The sequence below is a fragment of the Dioscorea cayenensis genome, chromosome 8, assembly GCF_009730915.1.
Source record: "Dioscorea cayenensis subsp. rotundata cultivar TDr96_F1 chromosome 8, TDr96_F1_v2_PseudoChromosome.rev07_lg8_w22 25.fasta, whole genome shotgun sequence".
Lineage (NCBI taxonomy): Eukaryota > Viridiplantae > Streptophyta > Magnoliopsida > Dioscoreales > Dioscoreaceae > Dioscorea > Dioscorea cayenensis.
In genome coordinates, this window is record NC_052478.1 from 11,951,587 (window position 1) to 11,973,676 (window position 22,090).

A 22,090-nucleotide genomic window follows, 5' to 3' on the forward strand; every position below is an offset into this window, starting at 1 on the left:
GAAAGGAACACTGGCATCTCTCTTAACATATGCATTGGTTTTAAGAAATCAAATTCTCCAACATAAACAATTTTTTCTCTCAATTTATTGTTAACACTGCAAAGCCAAGTTCAATCTCAAGGCAACTCTTAAATAAAAATAACTCCCAAATCTATTGAGAAGAAAAAAAAAACAAAATCTTAAACCAGAAATCAACAAACATGGTAGATAAACAAGAAATGGCTAGTTAGAATGTTGGGAACATATGATAAACCATGATAGGTTTTAAAACCCCATGGTAAACCATGATAAATTTTTATCGATCCTCACGAGTGTCAAGACCCCATGATAGATTTTAAAGAAATTTTCAATAATTTTATATCATCCCCATGAGTGTCAAGACCCCCATGGTACGCTTCAAAGAGAATTTTCATAATTCTTCTTATCCCCTATTCACCCCCCAAGAGTGTCAAGACCTCATGGTAGGCTTCAAAGGAAATTTTCACAATTTTTCTTATCTCCTATCCACCCCCACGAGCGTCAAGACCTCATGGTAGGCTTCAAACAAATTTTATATTTTTTCTTATCTCCTATTCACCCCCAAGAGTGTCAAGGCCTCATGGTAGGCTCCAAAGAAAATGTTTATAAATTTTTTTTATCTCCTATCCACCCACAAAAGTGCCAAAACCTCATGGTAGGTTTTAAAAAAAAAAATTCATAAATTTTTCTTATCTTCTATCCACCCCAAAGAGTGTTAAGACCTCATGGTAGGCTTTAAGGAAATTTTCATAATTTTTTCTTATCTCCTATTTACCCCCAGGAGTATCAAGACCTCAAGATAGGTTTCAAGAAAGTTTATAAAATTTTCTCTCTACCCCCAAGAGTGTCAAGATCTCAAGGTAGGTTTCAAGAAATTTTATAAAATTCTCTCTACCCTAAGGCTTGCTTGGAGGGGTTACTAAGGGTATTGTAAGGTAGGGTTATGGTCCAACCCTTATTTGGATCAAGGGTTATCTAGAAGATAAGGTTTGAGGGGGTTAAATGGAGGATTGAGAAACCTCCATTTACCCCATTTTCATCTTAACCAAAATACCCTCAATCTTTTTAAACAATAACATCTATGTATTATCTTTAGTATTAGTTTTAGTATTAGTATATTTGTACTCGTATTATTATTATTATTATTATTATTATTCATATTAGTATATTAATATTATTTTCAATAATAATATTATTATGAATTTTAGTATATTAGTGTTAATATATTAGTACTCGTATTATTATTATTATTATTATTATTATTATTATTATATTAGTATTATTATTACTATTAGTATATTTGTTTTAGTATATTAGTATTCATGTTTATATTAATATTAGTATTAGTATTAGTGTTGTTATTATAATAACTCAATGAAGGTCCATTTTAGTAATTTTGACATAAAACTTTACTGTCTATTACCTTCAATCCAAACATTAGAAGGTTTGATAACATCCGTTTACCTTACCTTAGCCCCAAATAAGGTATGACTTAAAAACTCCATTTCCCTTACTTTACCTTACTCTACCCTCCTTTATGAACCCTTCTCTCTACCCCCAAGAGTGTCAAGACCTCAAGGTAGGTTTCAAGAAACAAATTTTAAAATTCTCTCTACTCCCAAGAGTGTCAAGACCTCAACGTAGGTTTCAAGAAATTTTTTTAAATTCTCTCTACCCCAAGATTGTCAAGACCTCAAGGTAGGTTTCAAGAAATTTTATAAAATTTTCTCTCTACCCCCAAGAGTGTCAAGACCTCAAGGTAGGTTTCAAGAAATTTTATAAAATTTTCTCTCTACGCCCAAGAGTGTCAAGACCTCAAGGTAGGTTTTAAGAATTTTTTATTAAATTTTTCCTCTACCCCTATCCATCCCCATGAGTGTCAAGATCTCATGGTAGATTTCAATAAAATACTCATAAAATTTTCCAAGAGGAGTTTCTATAAAAATTACAAAAATACCCCCATATCAATTAGAGTCATTGTTTTCTCCCAATTTCATATTAAGTCATCCCATGCCATGTTTTCACAGCAACCCATGATTTTTTTTTCTCTTTTCATAAAAGTTCAAGATTTATTCAACCAAACCCCTTAAAGCTTCACTTTTCCATATTTCCCTTTTTTTTCAAACAAATCCTTTTCTTCATTTCCACATCTTTGGCCACTTTTGCAAATAAACCCGAATTTTTTATATCTCTCACATTACACCTATTAATTTTGCAATTGAGGCCTCGAATTTCCATATTTTTACCTTTTTTTCAAACAAATCCATCTTTGATAACTTTCGGAAATGAAAACGGATTTCCTACCTTTTTTTTATCTTTTTAATATTTTTTATTTTTCGTATTTTTAATTAAATTTTTTTTTTGCACTTCAGCCCTCGAACGTTATATATATTCTTTCCTTCTTTTTATTTTGAATCGTATATTCTACCAATAAATCTAAAATTGTCATACGAGCCTTGAAGATCCTAGGGTAAACTTATAGGCTATGTAAATAATCACTGATTGGGAAAAGAAAATAGACTCTGTTATCATCATGGCCCACCCATCATTTGCTTAATTCCCATACATGAAAAAAACTAGTGTTACTACCCTTGTTAGAACAATAACTGATGAATGACACTAAATAAAAGGGTTTATCCAAAAAGATCTCAACATAGATGAGTTGTGCAAATTAAGATGTAAGTTTGCGAATGCAAATCAAGTAAAAAGGGAGAGGATAAACGCATCTGCATGCACATAGGAAAGAGAAATAAAATGTGCAAACACTATATAGTGTACAATAGATTGCATTGCATACAAATCAGAGAACAAAACATGGCATTGTATGCATGCTAATGAGAGATCAAATATGACATTGATTGAATGTAAAGGAAGAAACGGGTCCAACAAGCTTCAGGTTTCATTTCACATTCGGATGATGGCTATATGAGACATGGGCAAGGATATATCATGCATTCATACTAACAATGTTTCATTAACCAATGCATGGCATGACATGGATCAATAAATAAAAATAAAAAAATATAGGAATGGGACCCACTCAAAGGTTGTATTCATAACCCATCATAATCATATGTATTTCATGTTTTATAAAACCATGCAATAAACATCATCTTCCTATATCAAATAGAGAAAATTGTAGCTCCTTTCTTTCTTAAACTTTTTTTTTTGCGCAAGACTGATCAGCTGCTTCTTATTTCCTCTACTGCATACTTGATAAATCACCTCTCTCTTGATCTTATTCTATCTTTCTTGCCGTCTCGCTCCCTTTCTCCCTTTTTTTCTCTTTTTTCTTCTCAAAGCTCTCGTCTTTTTTTCTTTCTTCTTTTCTTTTTCCAATTTTTTTTTTAATTTTGAATTTTGAATTTCAAAACTTTTTTAATTTATTTTAACTCAACTTTTTTTTTTCTTTCAAATTTTTTTTTTTGAATTTTCCTTTGAATTTCAAATAAAAAAATCTTCATATATTCTCTCTTTCTTTGGCATTTCCCATGTGACAATTTGTGGCCAGTAATTTTAAAATTTTTTTATTTGTTTTGGCCCTCCTATATCTTTTTATTTGATTTTTATTCTCTTCTTTTTTTAATTGATTTTTTATTTATTATTATTTATTTAAAGTTTATATGAACAATAATATTATAAAGTTTTGGAAGGAATTCGCATGATATATGATATGTGAAAATATTAATTTAGTATGCAAGATATGATATTTATAATTATCAATTTTATATAATTTGATAAATAATATTTCAATTATTATAAAATAAGATAATCTATTTGTATCTTTAAAAATTAAATTGATAATACAATGTAATATAGTGTATTATAATTATAAATATTTAATATTTTTATAATATTTTATTTATTATCCACAAAATAAACATTCAGGCCCAACTCCCTACCTTTTAAAGCCCATACTTCGGCCCATCCAGCACCATATCATCCCCAATCTCAGCCTCCGAAAGCTTCGATCCGTCTTTCCAATGGCTCCAAACCCTAAGCGAGCTCCTCCGAAAAAACCACCCCCCAAACCCCCATCGCCGTCCCCCTCCTCCTCCTCCTCCGGTGATGATTCCGACCCTCAACCCCCTCGCCCCACCAACAACCCTATCCAATCCTCCTCGGAAGACGGTCAACAATCCACCCCCAAACCCAAACATCAACCTCCGGCGAAGAATCAACAAGTTGGCTCTGATTTGAGCTCCGGTGAGGACTCCGATTCCGACTCTCCACCTCCCCTTGAGAAGTCAACGTCTTCTCGTCGGCCAGATCCATCCATCAAGCCTATCAGCTCCAAACCCATGGCTGAAAGCCCTAAATCGAAGAAACTTTCCACCCCTGCCCCCAAATCTGGTCAGAATCCTAGCAATGCTCCGGATGCTGTTGAGCCTGAGAGCACCATCACGAAGCGGAAGCTCTTCGAGAGGTTCTGGAGCGAGGGCGATGAGATCAAGATCCTTGAGGGCGTTGCTGAGTATCACCGCAAGAAGGGCACTAATCCGGCCTCTGTTGTAGATTTGGATTCGCTTCACGAGTTTATGAAATCGTTTCTTGGCTCTGAATTTGGTAAAAATCAGCTTGGAGATAAGATCCGCCGTCTGAAGAAGAGGTTTCGGACGCTGCATGCTAAGAACAATGGTAATCCAAAAATCACCAAGCCACATGAGAGAGCAAAGTATGAGCTTTCCAAGAAAATTTGGGGAAAAAATAAGTCTTTGATTGATGAAGCTGAGGATGATGGTGATGAAGATGAAGATGCTGGGAATAGCAGTGAACATGAGACTGTAAAACAGAGCTCTGGGAAATCTCGGAAGCGCAAGGATCCTGTGGACAATGGGGTTTTGAATGATGGAAGTAATCGCACTAAAGAGGTTGATGATTGCTCATATGAATACATAAGGGAAGCATTTGGTCAGATGAAAAATGATATTTTTTCAGACATGTTTTTAGAGCAGGGGCTGAAGTTGGCTGAACCGAAGAAGGCGAAGAAATTGGATCAGGAATTTAGAGAGCTAAGTATGCTTGAGGCAAAGTCTAATTTAGAGTATATCAGCATAGTGAGAGACATCACAAGTCATGCTCTGGAAGCACTTCAAAAATCAGGTTAATTTCCTTCCTTTTGACGATATGCTGGCCTTTCTTATGAAGAGGATATTTTTAACTTTTAACATGTATAATGGTATAATTCTGTTGCATTTTGGTGCGCTATTGTTAATTTATGAATTGGTTGTTCTAGTAGGATGGTTGTGAGCAAAATGGCATTTTGAACCTTTTTGGTAATGTCATTGGAACTTAAAATTTGTCTATTTTCTTGAGGATTTTGTATTTTTTGTTAACATTTTCTGCGCGAATGTTAGCAGTTTATTTATAGATGAGTTTCTTTATGTGTTCTTTGTATACTCATGTTGCAAGGCCCTGATTTCCATTTGTGATTTTGCTATTTGTCATTGCTTTTTTTGCATTCCATTATGGCATGCTATGACCTCTATTAGTTATTCCTTATATAATTTTCTTATTTATGCCCTACTTGCATCTTTGTGTATTACTTGCATCTTTGTGTATATTATGACCTATTTGTCAACTTGAGCTTACTTAGTTTCATTTCAATTTTGCTTCTCTTGTTTCTTATCTTTGAGTGATAAAACTTGATTTTTCTTCTTTTTTGGTAACCACAAAAGATACTCTGTGAGTTACTTGGTTGTTTTTATTGTTACAATCTTTTGAACCTAATATATGTTATTGATGTTTGGTCTCCCATACAATTTAACCTCAACTTTGTTTGATTGATGCTCAATCTTGATGTTTCTTTGGTTGCCAACCAAAAATGGGATTGCTGGCAATGTTTGTTAAACAATATGCTACTTACATGAATAGGACATTGAGTGGTTTATGTAGTGGGATGTAGGTCAAGCCAGGAAGTAGCATATGCATGTTGTGTTTCCAACAATTTTATGCTCAAATTTAATTTATTGATGCTGCAAAATGGATTAGGATTTTTCTCATGTTAAAATCATGGGAAGATGGTGGCAGTTATTCATCAAGCAGGGCAAGGTTAGTCCTAAAAGCTTGCTTTATGGAGTAAATGATCATCTTGATACTTAAATATTGTTACCCCAATTGAGTATGAAGGTTCATGCTCTCGTATCAAGAAAATTTGCTTAAGGTCTTAGTCCAGTCGAAATATTTTATTTATAGCTTGAGGGTTGTCCCTTGTGAATCCATATGTGCAAATATTTGAAACCAACATATTGATTAGGTTGTGACAATTGAAATATGTGAAATTGGGATATCAATTAGCATGCGAGTATATAAAATCAGGATATTGATTAGAAAGTGAAATTTCAGGTATACGAAATAAGTAGAGTGACTAGCATGTAAAATTTGAACGGAGATTAAAAAGTAATTGGTTCTTGCTAGATCAACATTATATTTGGGATGGATTGAATGGTTATATTGGGAAGTTGTGTGTTTTATTAAAAGTAGATTTGATGCAGGATAGCAGGGTAAAAAAAAGTGGATTTAAGTTGGAGATAGGTTACTAGTATCACACTAGCAAGATTTTAGAAATCACTCCTAAAATTCATAGGAGTCACACCTAAATTTGGTTTGCATCTCACAAAACCAAGAAATGAAGATAGTTTCCAGAAAATATTCATTGCTTTCTTCTTTCGTTTCCTCTTTTTTCCCAGACTTGTAGTACAAGAACCAGAAAACCAGGATCCATAAATTCTCACAAGAATTCAAGGGATGCACATGGAAACCAACAAACTTAAGCACCCTAATAAATAGTTAAAATATCGAAGACAAGTTGAAAGGATTTTGACTTTGAATGGAAATTATAAAGACATTTGACTAGAACAAACATAAGCTTTGGTCTCCTGTTTCTCTTTTCTTTGATTAGTCTTCAAAGTATGATTCTATTGTGCATCAGGCTTGGTGTAAAAGCAGGGTTACAAATACCATAGCAAACAAGAAGATTCACAATTATTATTTTTGTTGCGATCTCAACTTAAGTAAAAGATTAGTGATGCATGAGACTATTGGTTCAAATGCATTCTTTGTAAAACAAAAAATGGCAATCCCAAGTTCCAACAACCTTTTTTTTTTTCTGGTGGCCAAGGACAAGTGAAATAAATTAAACTATCAATTGGATATAATTTGCTAGGAGAAATTTTGACCATCTCGATAAGGGTGGTGTGATACTTAAGTGAGTTTCAGTTTTGACATGTAATAGGGGTATACAAATATCCTTTTGGTCTTTCATCAGGGTTGTCATTATTAATTGTTTTATATTTCCTATTTTTTATATAATTTTTTGGGGTTCATCTTCTGTTGCTTCCTCTTGTATCTGTTGCTCTATTGGATGGGACAAATCAAATCAGCGATTTGTTTCAAATCAAATCAAATGGGTGTTATTAGTATTCTCTGTTTCTAGTTCAGTTGTGAAATCACCTGTGTGATACTGTTAGTTCAATTGCATCTTTTGTGTGGCATTGGGATCTACATGTGTGAAGAAAGAAGAAAGAGAAACAGAAACAGAAAAAGAAAATTGATGAGAGGGGAAGTAGTGTTTTTTTCCTTATTCTTTTTAATCTTCCTTAAAATTAGGCAAGCTAAAAGATCATTTGGAAAATGAATATATATATATATATATATATAAAGTGGTTTTCCGCACGCACACACACACACCTCCTAAAGTTGGTAATTGTTAATTTATTCATATAAAAACTCTATTTGCTTATACATAATTGTTATTTGTTTATATGATGTAATTTAAAATGAGTTTAAGTCATCTACGAAGCGTTTGTAAAACATCTGTAGATTACAAATTATATTAAAAATAAAAGAGAGCATGAGTGAGGAGGAAAGGTAGAGAAAGGGAGATGGTTGGTGGGCTCAGAGAAGGGGATATTGGATTATTATCCAACTGTTTTTGGAAAAGAGCTATTGAATTACTATCCAACGGTTTAGGATGTTTATAAATGTCCTTTGTTTAGGATGTTTATGTGCGCCCTTTTAAAATTATTATTTAATTTGGTAAAAAAATATTAAATTATCAATTGGTTTTATTATTAAGAAATAAAACAAAATCACTATTTATATTTTATCAAGTATTTAGCAGTTGTACACAGGCAAACATGATTTTCTTTCTTTTATTTTACATACAGGTTATATTAACAATCACCCACTTTTACAGGGTTATATTATATGTAAGCACAATTTTTTTTATTATTTTTATGGCCAATGCGGATAAAAGCCCAGGAAAACAGATAATACAAAATCTAAAGAAAAAACTCCCATATAATCTGCCATCGTAACCCCTTTACTCATAAAGAATTAAACCTTGCGGCATGCTAAGATCAAGAGAAGCTAACATATCAGCATAGCAGTTACCTTTTCCTTCCTAGTATGTGTGATTAATTTGAATATTCCAACTCCGGGAGAGCGACTGCTAAATATCACAAATAACCTTGTAATACTGATTAATGCACCCCTCTTTGCAGATCATATCCACCGCACATTTTATTGCAAATCCTGATGCTGGGAAAGATCACAACATCATGAGGAGAAGCAATCTCCAAAACCACGGAGTCAATAGTATCAAATACAATGATTATGTGATGAAATGAGAAGCTAGGATTAGTACTAATTAGTTAGTTAAATGCTAATTAGCAGTAAAGTGGAGTGAGTTGCAATTTTTTGGAATCAAAGTTGTTAGAGGAGACATTATCATTGTGTAAGGTGTCCTGGTAGGTATAGTGTTTGAGAAAATGCCCCAGTGGCAAGTTGTTACAACGAATGATTGTATTGGTTCCCTATATAATTAGGAATACAATGAATAAAAAGGGAAATTTTGGCTTCTTTCTACTCCTCATCTTCTTCTTCTCTTTTTCCTTCCCTTCATCTCTCTCTCTCTCTCTCTCTCATTCCCTTCTTTATATCCTTCCAGCTAATCCTGCAACAAATTGGTGCTTTCGTTGAGAACGAATGATAGAGGGTGTGATGACACGAGCTCGTGCGGTGGATGAACAATTTGGTGACGATGGCTGAGCAAATCGCCAAGCATGATTCGGTCCTTGCGAAATTGGATTCCCTTTGTTCCACTGTTCAACAACATTCGGAGTCCTTCGAGTTCATCCGCAAGAACAATGCCGAGTCCTTCAATCTCCTGCGTAGTTCTATGGTGTCCCAGCAGGCAATGATGGCGGAGATGATGGTGAAATTGCAGTAATTAGATAAACATCCAAACCCCGCATCACAACCTCCACTTCTTCCTCTTCCTTTATCTCCTCCACTACCCCTACTACAACCTCATACACCATTGACGCTACTTTCCATACACTCCAATAGCTCTTCATCTCCACCTCGCTCACCCAAAATTGAGGTCCCATACTTCAATGGAGAGCATGTGCTTGGATGGTTGTTCCAGATCAACCACTACTTCCATTTTCATCAGATCCCTGATGATCAAAGGATTTCAGTAGCTGTTTCTATATGGGTCAAGCTCTGCAATGGTTTCAGTGGTTACATTCTACCTCACAATTGACACACTGGGATGATTTTGCGAGGAAAATCGAACTGAGATTTGATCCCTCCTCCTTTGTGAATCATGAGGCGACTCTATTCAAGCTCCGACAATCATCGACCATCACTGCTTATTTGGGCCAATTTGAGTGACTCTCCACTCGGGTGACAGGGTTGAGTGAGAATAGGCTTCTCAATTGTTTCCTCTCCGGCCTCAAAGATGAGACGGCCTCAAAGATATGATCCAGAGACAATTATACATATTGAAGCCCGATAATCTCCACGACGCCATGGGAATGGCGAAGTTAGTGGAGGACAAGTGCAATGCTGCTCGTTCCAAGCAACCATGGCTTCCGTGGCCTAAGCCGTCACCCCAACCTCTACCGTCGCCTGTTCATAGAGCTGCATCGTTGCAGATCAAATGTCTCTCGCCGGCGAAAATGGCAGCACGGTGAGAGAAGGAATTGTGTTTCAATTGTGACTCTAAATTCACTCCAGGTCACAAATGCAACCCACCATTATTTCTCAGTTTCATGGTGGAACTGGGGGATTCTACTTCATCGGAGGAGGATCCACCACCGGAGATGGAGCCACAAGTGACAGAAGCTTACGCAAAGGAAGTATGGACGCAGGAAGCACCGTCCATCTTATTCCACGCCCTATCGGGCATGCAGTGCCATCGACATTGAAGCTCGCCGGATCCATTAACGGACAAGAAGTTATTATCCTAGTGGACGGTGGATCCACGAACAATTTTATCCAGTCAGGTATGGCTGCCCATTTGAATTTAGTGATGCAACCGTCGATGCATACATGGGTTACCGTCGGCAATGGCGACACCCTCACTTGCGGGGGAGAATGCTCAGCCGTACCACTGAAGGTAGGAGACACAATCTTCACCATTGATTTAATTCTGTTACCAATCTACGGTGCATATCTCGTCTTAGCGGTGCAATGGTTGTTGCAATTGGGGCCAGTCCTATTTGACTACAAGCATCTCTGGATGGAATTCTCTTTCCAAGGAAAACAAGTTCGACTACATGGTCTCACTCAACCACATTCACAGCTGGTCAGTCCTACCTCTCTCCACATAACTCAATCGGATGGAGTCCAATTCTTTCAACTAACAGTCGAGCCAATTGAACCGCTTAACACAGGCCCCGTTCCATCAGTCGGGTCAAACGCCCCCATCGTTTTCATCAACAACTTCCAGTTTCTTCTTCAAAATTTCAAAGAAATTTTTAAAATCCCTACCGGGCTTCCGCCACCGCGAGCACAAGATCATCACATTATTCTCAACCCGGGAGCACTACCAATAAACATTAGGCCATACCGATACCCCTATTTCCAAAAATCCGAGATTGAGAAGCTCATCAGAGAAATGCTGGCTGAAGGGATTATACGACCGAGTACGAGCCATTTCTCGTCACCAATGCTTCTAGTCAAAAAGAAAGACGGGACTTGGCGAATCTGTGTGGATTATCGGGCCTTGAATGCGGTGACCATAAAAGATCGGTTCCCAATTCCCACAGTGGAGGAGTCATTAGATGAGATTGCAGGATCTAAAGTCTTTTCCAAGCTGGACCTCCGTGAGGGGTATCATCAAATTAGAATCCACCCAAATGATGTAGAGAAAACGCCATTCCGAACACATGAAGGGAACTATGAATTCCTCATCATGCCGTTCAGCCTCACAAATGCGCCGTCGCCTTCCAATCTCTAATGAACAATACTTTCAGGCAAGTGCTTCGCAAATTTGTCTTAATATTTTTTTATAACATTCTTGTATACAGCTGAGATTGGACTTCACACCTGGCCCATTTGACGTAAGTTTTCAAACGTCTCCGAGATCACCGATTATTCGTGAAGCTAGCTAAATGCGAATTCGGGTGTACATCCATTAGATATCTCGGTCATGTCATCTCCGCCGAAGGGGTTGCCGTCGATCTAGAGAAATTAAGGCGATTTGGGATTGGCCACTGCTAGTGTCAGTTTAAGCTCCGAGAGGGTTCCTTGGCCTCTGTGGTTATTATAGACGCTTTGTTGCTAGCTATGCATCCCTCTCCGCACCATTAACAAAGCTTCTTTTGAAGAATGCTTTCATTTGGACTTCAGCGGTGACTCATGCCTTCCAGATACTAAAGGAGGCGATGATGTAAACGCCCGTTTTACAGTTACCTGACTTTACAACTCCGTTTACCATCCAAAAGATGCATCGGGTATCGGTGTCGGCATGATTCTAATGCAGCATGCATATCCTATAGCTTACTTCAATAAGAAATTGTATTCATGTCTGCAAGCAGCGTCCACTTATGCTCACGAAATGTTCGCGATAACTGAAGTAGTAAAGAAGTAGAGATAATACCTATTAGGTCGACGATTTATAATTCAGACAGATCACCGGAGCCTACGGTCTATACTTCATCAAACCATCCAAACACCAGAACAGCAGAGGTGGTTCTGCAAACTACTCGACTATGATTTCGATATTGAGTATAAACCAGGGGTGTTAAATGGGCCAGCTGATGCTCTATCTCAGATGAATGGGGCAACAAACTTTGCTTTGTTTTCTAACTTTGGGCCACAACCGATTCTGTGGGAAGCCATTCGACGAGAGTACATGGCTCATCCAGAGACAATGAAACTGCTAAATTCATTGAAAGAAGACCCAGGACATCCAAATTTTGTCATAAGAGAAGGAATTCTCTTGTTCAAAGGGAAAGTCTGGATTCCCACCGACTCAGCTCTGCAATCACTATTGTTAGTGGAGTTCCATTCTACTCCAACAGGCGGCTACGCCAGAATACACAGGACATTGTCGCGTATATCAAGCATATTTTACTGGACGGACCTCCGACGATCAATACGCGACTATGTATCTCGGTACAATGTTTGTCAAGCTACTAAGCCGTTCAACTGAGCTCCACAAGGGCTATTACAGCCGTTGCCAATCCCGAGAAAGATCTGGCACTCTGTTTCCATGGATTACATCACCAGCTTACCTCCATCTAATGGAAGAACAATTCTGGTGGTTGTCGGTAGGCTTTCCAAACATGCCCATTTCTGAGCAATGGGGCCTCTGATCACTGCACCACAAGTGGCAGAGTTGCAAGGTACTTTGTTGGCCACAAGTTGCTCCTATCACCCCCAGACGGATAGGCAAACATAGGTACTCAATCGCTGTCTTGAGGATTATTTGTGGTGCTTCATCGCCGACAACCCCCGACAGTGGTCGCGTTTCTTACCATGGGCGGAGTGGCACTACAATACGGCCTGGCACTCGACAATCAACTTGACTCCATTTGAAGCAGTGTTCGGCCGATCGCCACCTTTATTAACTGACTATCTTGCTGGCGGATCTACAGTTGCCTCAGTTGATGAGTTACTCACAGAACGAGCAACTATTCTCCACGAGCTAAAGGAGAATTTACACAAAGCTCAATTAAGGATGCGGAATCATGCTAATTTAGGCCGCACTGATGCCCAATTTTGGAAGGATGACTGGGTGATGTTAAAACTTCAACCGTTTTGTCAGACATCACTTCGGTAACGGGTATTTAACAAGCTTGCAAGGAGATTCTATGGGCCATTTCAAATTGTGGAGCGGATTGGTACAGTGGCCTATCGTTTGAAATTGCCCACCTCTGCAGCATTGCATGATGTATTCCATATCTCCAAGTTGAAGAAGTTTGTTGGAGATCCCACTGTGGAAGTTAATCCACTTCCTGTCGATTTTCTTAAACAACATCCAATTCTACAACCCAAAGCTATTTTACAACATCAGAATATCATTCGAAGAGGCAAGGTTATTCCCCAGGTATTGGTACAATGGGGACAACAACCTGAGGAGGACGCCAAATGGGAAGATGCTATAGAAATTAATCAAGCATTTCCGGAATTTACCCTCGAGGACAAGGGTCTGGCGGAGGACGGGACAATTGTTGCAAATCCTAAGGCTAGGAAAGATCACAACAGCATGAGGAGAAGCAATAGCCAAGACCGGGAAGTCAATAGTATCAAATACAATGATTATGTGATGAAATGAGAAGCTGGGATTAGTACTAATTAGTTAGTTAAATGCTGATTAGTAGTAAGGTGGAGTGAGTAGTAATTTCTGGTAATCAAAGTTGTTAAACGAGACAGTATCATTGCGTGAGGCGTCCTGGCAGGTATAGTGTTTGAGAAAATGCCCCAATGGCAAGTTGGTACAACGAATGATTGTATTAGTTCCCTATATAATCAAGGATACAATGAATGAATAGCAGGGAACATTTGGCTTCTTTCTACTCTTCATCTTCTCTTCTCTTCTCTTCTTCCTTCCCTTCATCTCTCTCTCATTTCCTTCTTTATATCCTACCAGCTAATCCTGCAACACATTTACTATCAACTTCTAAGATAACAGAGCGATACCCATTGGATCAGCAAATAGACCAGTCATGCCACAAACTGCAGAGCTCAGCCACAACATCGTATCAGGTCCGGTGCTTTAAGAAAAACCAGCTAACCAGTCCCCTTCAGCATCTCCGACTAAACCCGCTGCCGTGGACCAATTTGTAGCACAATTAAAGGGAACCATCAGTATTGACTTTCACCCAATCACCATGCGGCTGCCTCCGCCCAACCAGCCACAAAAATGTCCTAATTCTCTCAGGCCCTTGCCAACTCCACACTTGCCTCCAAATCATATCAGAAACTTGAGAATCATGCTTAGACAACAAAGAATAAGCAGAATCAACAGTAAACGAACCAGATTTGGAGAATTTCCAAAATAAGAAATCATCACCATCTTGATAAAAACCGGTGGCTTAACAGCAACAATTTGAGTAAGAATCTCCACTGGCAAGAAAGCTGCAAGCTTCTCCCAATTTCAAGAACCACAGCTAAAAGCAAAGTCTTGAACAGGCAAAAGATAGAGTCGCTAGGCAGGAATCCAACAAGCTGCAAAATCAGTATGCTTTCCAGTTTCTCCTTATTTTAACCAGAGTAATGCACCTACTACAAATCAACAGTTTTTAAAGTATGAACTGAAATTTTTCATTTTTCCTATTTACAGGGGGGGATCACATGTTTTTTTCTTTTCTCCTTTTTCTGTTTATACAGCAATGTATATGAAAATTCCCCACATAATATAACATACAATCATCGGTTCAATAAAAACATCACCTTACCCCTCGTTATTACACATCATTATAAATCAAATAAAATTAATCAAGACAGCAGAGAATGTTGAGAAAGTTGCAGTAAACATTTTTCACCAAACCTCACCTCAGGGAAGTCCAAAACTATAGCACCAAGCTGCATCACTCATTTGTGAAGAAAATACGAGCAAGCATAACTACAAGCAAGAGTGCAGACAGAAGTTCTCTATCAAATTAACCCTCAAAACCGAGCACCTAATAAATGTATCTGAAATTCGTCAATGAATCAAAGGATGATTTAATCTTGAATCTGTAGAAAAGGGAACATCAGTTTACTTTAAAAATCAACAACAGGCAACATAATCATCTCAAGAAACAAAAACCACCCAATGGATGTTTATTGGATACAAGTTGAATTGTTATGTAAAATTATACAATACCATGTATGAATTTTTGATAAAAGAATAACAAACATAAAAGAAAATTATCTGCTGATATTTAAAATGAAAAAGCTATAGCCACTTCCAATGACTACCAAATAATCGAATATATAAAATAACATCAATCAGAGGATGTGGATGTCTGCATGTTGTTATTTTTATAAACATTTAAGCAAGAGCTCAGCGCTTATGAGTATCTTGCAAAGACATAAACATGATTTACAACCACCTAACGACACAGAAATTTCAGCCTAGACCAGGTGCATTCCACCAAAGTCATTGAATGCAGAAGACATGACAACTGAGATAATAAATTAGTTCAGATTCATCTTCATTGCCACAAAGCACATATCCATTGGTTTGATCTAATACACCTGGTGTAGACAAAACAACTGCTAAAAGCCTCAGGTGATTGGCCTTAACAGCTGATGTGAGAACTAGGAGTGTTTCAAGGAACTCTTTGCCATATTTGATTACTAGAAAGCTTTTCAAAAATTATTGCTATCATGATTTTTTCTATATAAAATCCTAACTAAATTCATTTGTAACTCAGATCATGAAAAAACAAAATGCATGCTCCCCATATAGCAAAGAACCATACTTTCTAGGATGTAAGAAATATTGGCACAAAACCCATAAACTCATGGAACTTATTCCTTATTAGTAGTTCAAGACAATAAATCAGGATTAAGATAGAAGCTCATTCATTCATATGGCATTAATACTGGATTAGACTTTATGATGTATTGTAGTTGAAAACCGGGGCAGAAACACAATATTTAAAGGAAGTGGACCTGGTAGGACGCAAAACCTGGTGAATACAAATTCATAAGAATGCCATTTTTGTTCACTCTATCAATCTATCAATAATTTAGACTAAGAATCACAATCATTATGGATGGTCTTCACATTGAGTCGATACATACAATTTTAGTAAGGGGGATCTTGATGTGAAGGAAGGCCTAAATTTAACTTTCTCAAAAAATCCATAACAATTTTAGTTTTCCCCCAAGTATGATTAAATTTAATTAATGGAGCAAGCATATTTGTTACTCAATAAGATTTAATTGTTCTCATGAGGTTATGTTCATCTAAGTTCAAAAAAAAAAAAATTGTAGTTGATATTCAAGGAGTGAGATGATACTGGTTAGTATCTTCACACAATATTGCATCACAATCTCTTTATAAGAAAGCTAAATTCTAGAGTTTGAGACAACTTTGCTTTGCTTGATCTTTCATGGTGGTAGGTTGAAACAAGCATTTTATTTTTGTTGCATCTTAAAATTTGATTCACAATAAAATAATCTAGATTTTTTTTAAGCTAAATAATCTAGATTATTAAGAGCAAAAATGATGAAAATAGAGACCCAAATTAAGGAAATAATCTGAAAGTTTGATTAAGAATCCGTGAAAGGCATTTGAAAATGAGATATAACAGAACCAACAAATTCAATCAATCTCGAAACCAAGGTTCATGCAATCAAACTACTATTGATAATTTTTGGTGAGTGTGTTGGATGAACATTTACATTGCAAATGCATACAACAATCATCCCAAGTTGTTTAAAAAGAGGAGGAAATGAAACATGTCAAGCAGCTGATGTGACAAGCTACTGGGATAAATGAAAAGGCTAAAATTTTTTACAACTACTATATATTCAGTCTAAAAAATCAGTGGGTAAGTATAATAAAAGAACTATTTCTACATACATAACCAGTAATTTAGCAAATTTACGTAGCTTTAACATTCATGAAGAGATCAAGTGCCTTGTTTATCGCAATAGTTGTAAGTTGTAACATCACAGGAAACATGGAAGAAAAGTTAACAAGGATTTTTATATAACAGAGATTCAACAAACTGAATAATATTGCATTAAATTTTCATATATGTTACATACCTCTCAAATAGTAGAAAGTTTGAAGAACATGCATCATAGTGTGGCCGCATTTGAAATGCATAGCTCGACTCCTCGAATGCTTTGTTTCCAGACTACAGAGTGAAATTACATCCACCACATGTTTGGCTATGGATGACGGTCGGACATAACAACCCTAAATGCCACACAGAAGGAAGGTTAACATAAACACCGGCAAAGAAAAGATGGAAAGAAAAAGAACTATTCTAGGATCACCCATATTGAGTCAGGCATGTCAGACTAGAACATTAGAACATTAGAATAGCTGAGCAAAATATAGACCACAGGTACCTGAAATTAGTTGCCAAATAATGCCAATGATCAAGTCAGAAACCTAAGATACCTGCATAGAAATTGTAATCATAAATGGTCCCATTGACTTAGCCTGAAACAGAGCAAGAATAACCTTAAAAATTAAATTACCGTTTGTTGCACCACCGACAAAACCAGCTTCAGCATTGCTATCATGCTGTAAACTATCAGCAAGACTTTCAAGCACATCCCTTTGTTCATTGCTTGTGGCAGATATTAAGTATGGAATCTGGAAAGGTCTTGAGTGTAACAGTTGCTCTACTTGTTCAGAAAGTAGATTCATTTGGCTTTCAATGAAGTTTGATGATTCTGTAGTCTTAGCAGCTCTAGCTGCAATTGAACTTAGTATATAGCACAGATAATTATAACGTCTTGCGAAAGATGATTTCGGATCATTTTCCATTATATATCCAGAATCATGTCTTATGGTACCAATTTTAGCATCCTTTCTCCACCTCTTCAAAATGTATTGTGAAGGAAGCTCTTTAATATTCCTAAAGTCAAGGACCTTGAAAACGTGACGACATTGGATTCCAGCAAACTCAAATTTTTTGCAACTGCAGAGAAGTGTACCAGTTACTGAGTCATATCTAACAAAGTGTGGTTTAGGTTTCTCCTCTACAATAACCTTGTAATCCGATGTTGCTCCAATCTCACCACAACTGTAGACCATGCAATCCATATGCAATTCGAACTCCTTTTCAAAAACTTTAAAGATTGCAGGTGTATATGCACTAGCAGCCTGCTTCAACATTCGAAAACTAGGAATTCTAGGCAAACTCTGGCATGCATTGAAATCAGCTCGCATTTCTGCATTTCTCCGTTCTTCCACAACTTTATCATAATGCTCTAAAAATTGCAACATATCTACATTTTGGCCCAAGCCTTTTTTTAAGAAAGTATTCCAGTTCTCCTTTACTAAAGTGCTGCTGAAGTCTGCACAAAAGACATCTCTCCCAAAGGGCAAGCCCCATCTTTCTCTTTCTTCAAATTGTTTGACCAACCATTCATTATCCTTGAGATCATATTTTTCAATCAGCGACTCCCATGCAGACACAAATTCCTCAACCTCTTCACACTCAAAGATACATCGGCTGAACTCAGATGCAAAAGTTTTTGAACCTTCAAAGACTTGACTTAGTTGCATGGTAGCATTCTGAAACAAATGCCAAACGCAAAGCCGCTGAGCTGCGCCAGGCCATACTTCAGCTATCACATCACTTATTTCTTCACTCCTATCAGACAAAAAAGCCTTTGGTTGTTTACCACGCATTACAGTTTTGAAAGTCTCAAACAACCAGGCATACGACTCCCTGCTTCCATCATACAACAATGCTGTCCCAAAAAGCACTAACTGCTTATGATGATTCACACCCAAAAAAAGTATCAACGGCCTTCCATAATCAGATGTCTTATAAGTTGTATCAAAACAAACAACATCGCCAAAGTATATATAATCCATCATTGACTTAGCATCAGCCCAAAAAAACCCGCTCATGTTATCACTCTCATTGATCCGCACGGCGTAATAAAACAATGGATTCTCAACTTGCATTTTCTGAAGGTACTCTAAAACCGCACCCGCATCCCCCTTCACCATGCTCTTCTGAAAACTATGTCCCTGTGAAGTTCTCCCTACCATCTTAGGATCCTCCATCGAATCCAATTCAGAGAACCTTCCTTTAGTTTTCGGCCTATGAGACCTCAAAGTATGACTCGTTAAAGGATTAGCAAGCTGATGATTATGCCCTGAGATGAAGTCCGTGACCCGGTATCTACCAGTAGGTGTGATCTTGATGGTCAAGCAAGCCGGGCACCCAGTCCGTGTTGCCGGACGAGGTTTTTTAGGTTCAAATCCCTTCTTCTTCTGCCGAAATCCTTGCTTGGAACAAACAAAGGTCCTGGCAGCAAGAACATCCTTGGAAGTAGTCCACATCTTCGATCTGCGGACACTAAACCCCATGATTTCTGCATACTTGTTGTAAAACTCATATGCCTCATCCTCATTACCAAATTGCATTTCCACTTGCGGCACCCATGGAGCATTCCCAACATCTACACCTCCCATTTGATTGATCCACTACTAATTTATCAATCTTGTGAAAGATCAAAAAAACATGAACAACAGTATGAATTTTTCTAAAAATAAAATTGAAAAACAAGAAATTGAATCAAGATTGTGGTGCTGGTGATCAACTCATAGCATGAATTTCAAAAAATTATGAAGAAAATAGATGGAAATCAATCTGAATTGAAGAAAAACATAGATTGTTTCAATACCTGAGAGATCAAAGGAACTTGGATTGATCTTGTTGAGGAGATGGAAGAAGGCGAGTGGATGGAGATGGGAGGAAGTAGCATTCGGGCCCAAAGAGGGTTTGATTCGTGAAGATCAGGGCAAGCCAAAAATGGGGCCTTTGATGATGTTGCTTAAATAGTATCCTTTGTCTGTTTTTTGATTTTTTTTTTTTTTTTTTTTTTTTTACAATTTTTTTTTATTATATATTGCTTCAACTACTCAAAATATTTGTTAAAATAGAAAAGTACTCATCCCTAATGATATTAATTCCACTATCAAAAACTAATTCAAATCTCACTGAATGAGTATAGTGATGTTAATACATCCCTAATTATGGATGCGGGTTTGTTATCTAAATCCATGTCACTAGGTGAGGACGCACGAGCTAGACAGTCAAATGTCCTCTTGTGCATTTATTACTAATATATATAATGCTTGTCACTGTTGTAAAAAATATTGTCAAAAATAAATTTTTGCCCCTTCTATTATTTTTAATAGTTGTCTTCTTTTTCTTTAACTAGAATTAAAGTATTTATTAAAATAATTACTCCTAAAAATATCTCCCATTATTGATTACTTATTTTTCATTTAAAAAATTGAAAAAATGGCTATGTATAAGCAAGCTCCTGTGTTTTTGTGGATGTGTATTAGTAATTTGTAGGCTATGTATAATGAATAAAAGAATAACAAATATAAATATATTAAGTAAAGTATTTTTATTATATAACATTTAAATAATATATGTTTAGAGACTGAGTTAGTCAAACTTTCAAACTGCTTAAATTACTTTTATAGAAATTTAAGTTAGTCCTAATTTGTGTATGAATACATATAAATATAAAGTTTGATTATCATTAAACACAAGAAGGACACTTTTAAGTGATTTTTAATATACTTAATTGCTTTAAAATTTAACCTTTGATATTGAAAAGACACGAACTGTTAGAGGGGAGATGTAAAAGTTCAAAAATATTTTAATCCACTGACGAAATTAATATTTTTTTATAAAATAATTTATCTTTAAAATTAAACAAATATTATTATATAAAAGTATATTGTGTAACAATGTGTTCAGGGTGCAAGTGAAGCAAGCAAAGCTATTCCTGGGTTAATTGAGATGGGCTCAAATATTACTCGAATTTGATTTGGAATTTTACAAGCTAAGCTTAAGCTCAAGCTACTCGAGTAGTTTTACAAGTCGAGCTTGAGTTACAAAATACTCAACTTGAGAAGCAAGTGAGCTTAATAAAATTTTTCATATGAATATATATATGTATTTATAATTTTATATACATTAATCTTTATCTTCTTGTAAATTACATATTTACCGTATCATATATACATGCATAAAAAAAAACTTAACTCTAAATAAAGTGAGTAAACACTACCAGTTGGCATACCTATGTGAGTAAACTACTAAACTATAGTTGTTGCCACCACCCCCTTCATCCACAATCATGGCACTATCCATCACCACCATCCCTAGACATCCACCATGAAATGCAACCGCGGCTAACAAGCTATGTCATTTTGCGACAATTTGTAAACCACCATGAAATGTAGTCTATATTTCATGGTGGTTATTCAAAAACTAATGCGAATTGCTTCGGGAGGGCAATATTTGTGGTGGTTAATAAACCACCACTGAAATGAGTTCATGATAGTTTATCACCATGAAATGAGTTAGAAACCACCATGAAATGCCTATTTTCTTGTAGTGTGGGCAGCGCCACCCCTTGCACATTGTTGTCCATCACCTCTCTCCTGCTTGCCTTAACTTCACCTGTTACCACTACTGCCCTTCCTTATGCCGCCCATTGGCATTACTTTCTCCATTGTTTATGCCGCGTCACTCCTTACTTGTTTGGTCACCACTATTGCCCATTGATTCGCCATTCCTTGCTTGCATAGCTTTCATCTAGCAGCCACCGCACCTCATATCTATGAGTTTTGATTCGAACTAAGTCGAGCTATATGGATGTTATTGGTAATTCAAGCTTTGCAAGCCTAGCTCGAGTAGCTAGATTAATACACAAGCCGAGCTTGAGCAAAGCTTCAAGCTTTGAGTTTTATTCACAAGCTGAGCTTGAGCATGTCAATATTTGGCTTTGCTAGTTTACACCCTTACCTATGCCACTAGTTCATGAATTGCATTGAAAAATGAAATAAAAGTAGTAGGGGTTTGTGTTAGTTCAGATGCGAATCATTTGGCCACCATGATGATGTGGAAGAAAGATGATGTGGCTTGATGATAAAGGCTTCGAGATATTTTAAAACGAAGCCATCTTGAAGAGTAAGAAATGATTATGTGGAGGCAAAGTTATATTTGACCAATTGAAGATTGAGAAGAAGATCACATCTATATTTGGCAACTATATTGATTTAGTTGCAACCACTTGGAAGAGCAACCACTTGGAGGCCAAGTTTATGTTGAAGCTCAAT

The 22,090-nt window shown here is 36.7% G+C and overlaps 2 protein-coding genes across 2 annotated transcripts; one reads left to right on the forward strand and one right to left on the reverse strand.

The window, feature by feature from the left end:
* The first annotated feature begins 3,976 nt into the window (after positions 1–3,976).
* LOC120266324 (probable transcription factor At4g00390) lies at positions 3,977–5,386 on the forward strand. Its single transcript, XM_039273945.1, has one exon. It carries the CDS (start codon positions 4,002–4,004, stop codon positions 5,124–5,126), a length of 1,125 nt encoding a protein of 374 aa, XP_039129879.1. The 5' UTR covers positions 3,977–4,001; the 3' UTR covers positions 5,127–5,386.
* Positions 5,387–14,563: 9,177 nt separating this feature from the next.
* Positions 14,564–19,740, reverse strand: LOC120266728 (protein FAR1-RELATED SEQUENCE 5-like). The gene is made up of 5 exons (XM_039274389.1): positions 19,630–19,740; positions 17,461–19,404; positions 17,329–17,380; positions 17,020–17,173; positions 14,564–14,991 (listed from the first exon to the last, which is right to left on the reverse strand). The coding sequence occupies exons 2-3, from the start codon at positions 19,367–19,369 to the stop codon at positions 17,364–17,366; spliced, it is 1,926 nt and encodes a 641-aa protein (XP_039130323.1). The 5' UTR covers positions 19,370–19,404; positions 19,630–19,740; the 3' UTR covers positions 14,564–14,991; positions 17,020–17,173; positions 17,329–17,363.
* Positions 19,741–22,090: the final 2,350 nt, after the last annotated feature.